The sequence below is a fragment of the Morone saxatilis genome, unplaced genomic scaffold (assembly GCF_004916995.1).
Source record: "Morone saxatilis isolate NCDOM2014 unplaced genomic scaffold, NCSU_SB_2.0 Contig24, whole genome shotgun sequence".
Lineage (NCBI taxonomy): Eukaryota > Metazoa > Chordata > Actinopteri > Moronidae > Morone > Morone saxatilis.
This window is the reverse complement of record NW_023339807.1, coordinates 3,282,468-3,287,859: the sequence shown is the minus strand read 5'-3', so window position 1 is coordinate 3,287,859 and position 5,392 is coordinate 3,282,468. Positions and strand designations below refer to the sequence as shown.

Genomic DNA, 5,392 nt, shown 5'->3' with positions numbered 1-5,392 from the left:
CTATTTTATATATTCCTGAGTAGTAGTAGTTCTAATAATGTATTATACTTTGTTTTTAATTATTTACTGATGAACCATTCACAGGGACTGTTTCTGAACATTTCACTTTTGATACTTTCAAGCTGCAGTGCTGTTTTGTGACCACTTGGGGGCAGAAGTCTACAACAAACTAAAAACTCCCACATACAGCTGCTGTTTGGTGTTGAGCAGGTAGTGTACAGTGGGGTTTCCACACGTTTTACACTAAAACACTGATGCTCTGATGCTCTGTACAGCTGCAGTGCACATTCTGGTTTTCATTTCCAGTCCGTTTGTCACTAACAACACTTTGTCACTTGTAATCAGCTGGCCCATTGTTCATACACAAATACAAATTACTGTGTATTTGGCTAATAATACTTAATGCTTACTTACTTAGCATACTTAATTATGCTAATAAGTACTCACAGTACTTGTGAAAGTTACTGAATGCAGGAATGCACGTCTGGGTTTATTGCTACTTTTACTTCCACAGCTGTAGTAAAGGTTGGTTTCAGGGGAGTGCAATCTGTGAGGCCTGAAAGTCTGGGACACTAATTATTTTTTGTTTTGCTGGTGATTCAGAGTTGGCTACGTACCTTTTGCTAAAAAGCAACCACTATCCTCACAAATGGAGCATATATGTACATTTTAAAATGTAGTGCAACAGTAGCACAAAAAGATAATTAAAGTCTGAATTTAAGTTGATTACATAACAATATATACCTTTAACATACTAACATTAGCCAACATTAGCCACCATAAGCTTCTGATTATATCAGACCAAGTCAGGCAGTAGCAGGAAAACTTCAAGTGTGTACACCCGAGTAAGACTGTTTAACATTGGTTATGAATGAAACTTTTTTTTAAGTTGAACACAAAAATGACACTGCAGGTCTTTCTTTCACTGGTTCTAGTCTCACACAGCCTGTAAATGCAGCAAACTTGAATGATTAGCATTTCGCTTTATTCCGTTGTGGTTTTAACCAGACATCCGTTTGACAAAAACATGTCCATCTACCACAGCACCCAAGACATTTCACGTGGCACACTGCCCGTGTGTTACTACTAATCAGACAGTTGAACCCATTGCATGTTTACATGTATGATCAAATGTAAACTGATACGTACCCAAACTGCTTCAAGAACAGCTTTCACACAATCATCTGACTTGGTCATTTTATACACAACTTTCAGTCAATACAGTGGTACAATAATGGAATATATTAGCTTGGGCTATTTGGATAGAAATTAATTTAAAAAAAAACTTAATTTCTTTCTCATTACATTGGAAAAGACACAAGGTGACACCCAGCCTTCAGAAAGGCTTTGATGGACTAGTACACACAGGTAACCATGAGTTTCAAGTTTTATTTTCCTAACAACCACAAAGATTAGCACTGCTTTCTCCCATACATCTTTAATGGGTGCTGGTTTTACACAGGCACATTGATTTTTCTAAATCCCTTTCAAAGGCCAGACTTCAAAGCTTCAAAACAGGCAACTCACAGCCAACCAAGAGTTAAGGTCCAGATCACTTGAGCCTGTGTAAATCCAGTCTGAGATGACTGAGCCAGGATGTAGCACTGCCAGGAGTCAGCTAAGCTGATGTCTAGTCTATACTTACGGTGCACCGTGGCACAGTTGGACAATTAGGGACTGAATTTGACACTTAAATAGACAACAGGTGATATTTGAAATGTGTGAGGTGAACTTCAGGACAAGGCTAGTACAATGTGTCTCTTCTTTCCCAACAGTCTCAGAAGTGCTGTCTTTTACTTGCCCCACACTCACTGATTACTTATCAAGATCAAAAAAAGGATTTATTCAGCGGTGCCGACTGTAAATGTGCTAATCGTTTTTCTTTCTAAAAAACGCTTTTCCCTCCGAGACTCTGTCTTTGGTTTCCTGCAATTTCTCAGAAAGCTTGTCCTTAGTCTCCTCCATTTTCTCAGAGAGACGTTCTTTAGTTTCCTCCATTTTCTCTGAAAATTTCTCCTTCGTCTCCTCCATCTTTTCTGTCAGTTTCTCCTTTGTCTCTTCCATTTTGTCCTGAAAGTATTCTTTAACGGGTGGTGGTGTGGATAAGTAGCCGTGCTTGCGGAGATACTGAACAGATAGTGACGTGCCGCCCAGAGTCACCGTGTATCTAGCGGGGGTTGCAATCTGTAAGAAGACACAGAAAAACACGCTGGCTGGTCAGCAGAGGTAAATGAATCCATCACTCTTAACTCACTTGTTAGATATTCTGTGTCTGCACTGACGGAGGAAATGACAGTGCGAATGTTTTATTTAATGTTTTGATGCTGATCAATGAGCAAAAATGTTAAGTCAATAAACACCCAGAGGATCCTGGATGAAATTACCTTGTACATGGCGTACGCAGTCAGAGCATAGCCACTGGAGGAGTCTCTCAAAAGGCCAACTAGTGACTCTGGGAAACCAATCATCTCCAGGAATGGCACTACATTCACACCTCTGAGGGAAGGAACACATGTAGAGGGACATTTTAACATTTGTCGTTTTTCCATAAACGTATATTGATGCATATTTTGAAGTATCAAAGACATAATAAATCAAACAAATGTCAACGTGATCTACAATGGGGATCAATTGCAGTGCCGTAAACTCAGAACACAAGACTCACTTCATAGCAGCATAATAGAAGGTTCCAAACCAAATGGAGGACGTCACCAGATGTAGAGGGATCATAACCTTTCCATACTGTTTGAAGGTCCTCTTAAACCTCTGGACCAGACCGATGGACTTGTCCTGCAGGGGGTCCACTTCTATAGCATCAGGCCCAGCTTCCCCTTTCTGGACCTCCTGAGTTTTAGGTGCGGAGCTGGACTGCGGCTCCTCCTGCGGCTGGTGTTTGGGCTGATGTGCTACCTTGCTGGAGGCTGAGGTCGACAGCCAGCGGCGGCCTGTGGGCGGTGGCAGCGACAGGCGGAGGACACAGCAACAAAATACTACTGGTGGCTCAGGGACGGTGACGCCCACCAGCAACGGGCGCGCTGCTGCCACCCGCCGCAGTGTTCCGTGACTTAGGATGCGCTGCATTATCATCGTCTCCTTTCTCTCCTCCGGTCTGGTGCTGTGACCTGTAACCACAGACTAGGAAGAGAGCAAAACAAATGATGAATAATGATTATATTCTTGTTTAGTGTGGCAACTAGCCATTATGAACTGCCTAAAATATGTAGTTTATTATCATCAATACGGACATTCAAGAAGCAATTTTGGGGCATTTTTGCCTAAAACATGAGCTGAATGATTAGCCAATTGATTTTCTGTGGATACACTAATCAATTAATTGACTAATCGTTAAAGCTCTATTATCGCTTTTCATTTACTCTGACTGATTAAGGTGAGTCCTCTAGATGAAGATTACATTCCATCACTACATGTGAAATACCTGCAGTCTCTTCTGTTTGTCTAAATCACAGTGTTAGGGGGGTGACACACTGAACGTTGCATGACCTCGTTGCAACATTTATGGAGTGCTGACATGCACGCACTCCAAGTTCAAATTGAGGCTGTGAAGACAAATATGGCTTAATGTGACCAGCGTTCATAAACTATGGTCTCCCCCTGCTCACATTATATTCATGTAATGTTTACTGAACGTATTTCAATGTTTTTTCCCCCTTATTCCAAAAGTGACCTTACTTTGCTGACAATTTAGAAGCCGTTGCAACCTTAGACCCCCTCCCCTCCCCTCCCCCTTACAGCCATGTATATGATACTGCAGATACTACCAAGCCAGCTGTAATCTTTAACAGTTTACTGAGCAAACTAACTATGTGCTACATTCCTTCCTGCTTAGTATAATGTTATCTCCGTTGCATTCACTGACCACACAGGTTATATGACAGATTGAAGGTCCTGAACCTACCTTGTTAGGATTGCACAATCATAAATGCACCACCTGCAGGAAGAACAAACGAGTGGGTGAGTTTCACGCAGGAAGTTCAAGAATGTTCCTCATTTTTCTTATTAGCAACGTTTTAGAAGATAGCCAGCGTACACAGGCTGTGACAAAAAACGGGGCAAGGTTTAACGTTACTGTTACGTTACAAAACTTCTGGCGAACATACTAGCAGCTAGCCAAACAACTGCAGGCGCTGTGTGAAATCACTAGACTGAGACAGGAAGTCATTACACTTACCTTCAAAATAAAAGCACTCATCTGTACTGTAGGAAAAACAGACTGTAGGAATTTGTTACGACTTATTTTAGAAGTTCCAACCGGAAGTCTGACGCTAAATTCCTGACCGCTTTACGCAGGCACTATTTTAGGCTAGTTGACATTGGCCAGTTTTGTCTGGAGGACAAGGAGCAGGCAGCTTTTAGTGGGGTTGTTAAGTCCGGCGGGAGGAGAAGTAAAGAGGATTTTATCTTATTAAAAGGGACAGTGGGTCTGCTTCAGACACTCACTGGCAGGCGGACTAGTTAAGGCCAGACTCCGAACTGCTGCCAACTTCTGACGCCTGACGTTAGCTAGTTGGCTGCTAGCTAGCTGCGCCGCTAACCCTCACAGACAGAAAATAAGTTGTCACTGTGAGAGTAAAACGTACTGAAGCAGAGCAGAGAAAGCAGGCGGTACTTACGTTGGAAGTTACGTGCTGAGGTCAGGACAAAGCCGCACCCGTTAATCCCGAGGGCCATGCGAATGTGCCCGGGCTATGTGTCGTTGAAGGACCACATTTATCTGTGCAGCAGCACGGACGGACTGCGTGGAGAGCAGCATGTAAACCAAACCGCGCGGAGAGCCACGGGAAATGTAGTTCTCATTAACCCGGGTGCAAAACGCTCCCAGACGCGCAAGGAATACATTACCCAGCGTGCCTAGCAAAGTAAACGACTTGGACAGAGTGGAGGAGAGTGTTTTCACTCTCCGTAGCACTGTGGCACTGACGACCTTCAAATGTGTCTCTACATTGGACATAGGACTATTTTATTTTAAGTTTTACATTTAAATTGAATTGCCGGTTTTACTCAATTACACAAAAGAGTTATGCCCATAGCCTGTCCTCCATGTGCAACAGTCATTATTACAGTGTTATTTATGTAAAAAAAAAAAAAAAAAACGTTCCTAAAACCACACTACCTTTAATTTGCATTAACACCATTCATAAGACCAGTGGCGGTTCTATCTTGAATGACACCCTGGGCCCCATTGCGCGGGGGGCCGCAAAAAAATAAAAATAAAAATAAAACACAAATTTCTGCACAAACTGTTAAGTTTTATTATAACAACATGAGTGAAGCAGATAATTATATTTCTCGATTGCACAAATCCTTCATCAGAACAATTGGATTTAACTATTGCACTTGGAACAGGAAACACACTTTGTAAGGTGTCTCCACC

General features: G+C 42.2%; 1 protein-coding gene across 1 annotated transcript; it reads right to left on the bottom strand.

The window, feature by feature from the left end:
- Window positions 1-963: 963 nt before the first annotated feature.
- On the bottom strand, window positions 964-4,787 carry fam210ab (family with sequence similarity 210 member Ab). Its single transcript, XM_035672084.1, has 5 exons — window positions 4,632-4,787; window positions 3,917-3,949; window positions 2,666-3,135; window positions 2,385-2,496; window positions 964-2,184 (listed from the first exon to the last, which is right to left on the bottom strand). The coding sequence occupies exons 3-5, from the start codon at window positions 3,085-3,087 to the stop codon at window positions 1,870-1,872; spliced, it is 849 nt and encodes a 282-aa protein (XP_035527977.1). The 5' UTR covers window positions 3,088-3,135; window positions 3,917-3,949; window positions 4,632-4,787; the 3' UTR covers window positions 964-1,869.
- Window positions 4,788-5,392: the final 605 nt, after the last annotated feature.

Bases quoted from the DNA above. Each gene is read 5' to 3' on its own strand.
- fam210ab (XM_035672084.1), bottom strand. From the start codon at position 3,087: ATGATAATGCAGCGCATCCTAAGTCACGGAACACTGCGGCGGGTGGCA. The intron at 2,497-2,665 runs GTGAGTCTTGTG...TCCTTCCCTCAG, and splicing joins TTCTATTATGCTGCTATGAA to AGGTGTGAATGTAGTGCCAT. The intron at 2,185-2,384 runs GTAATTTCATCC...GTCTTCTTACAG, and splicing joins CTGCGTACGCCATGTACAAG to ATTGCAACCCCCGCTAGATA.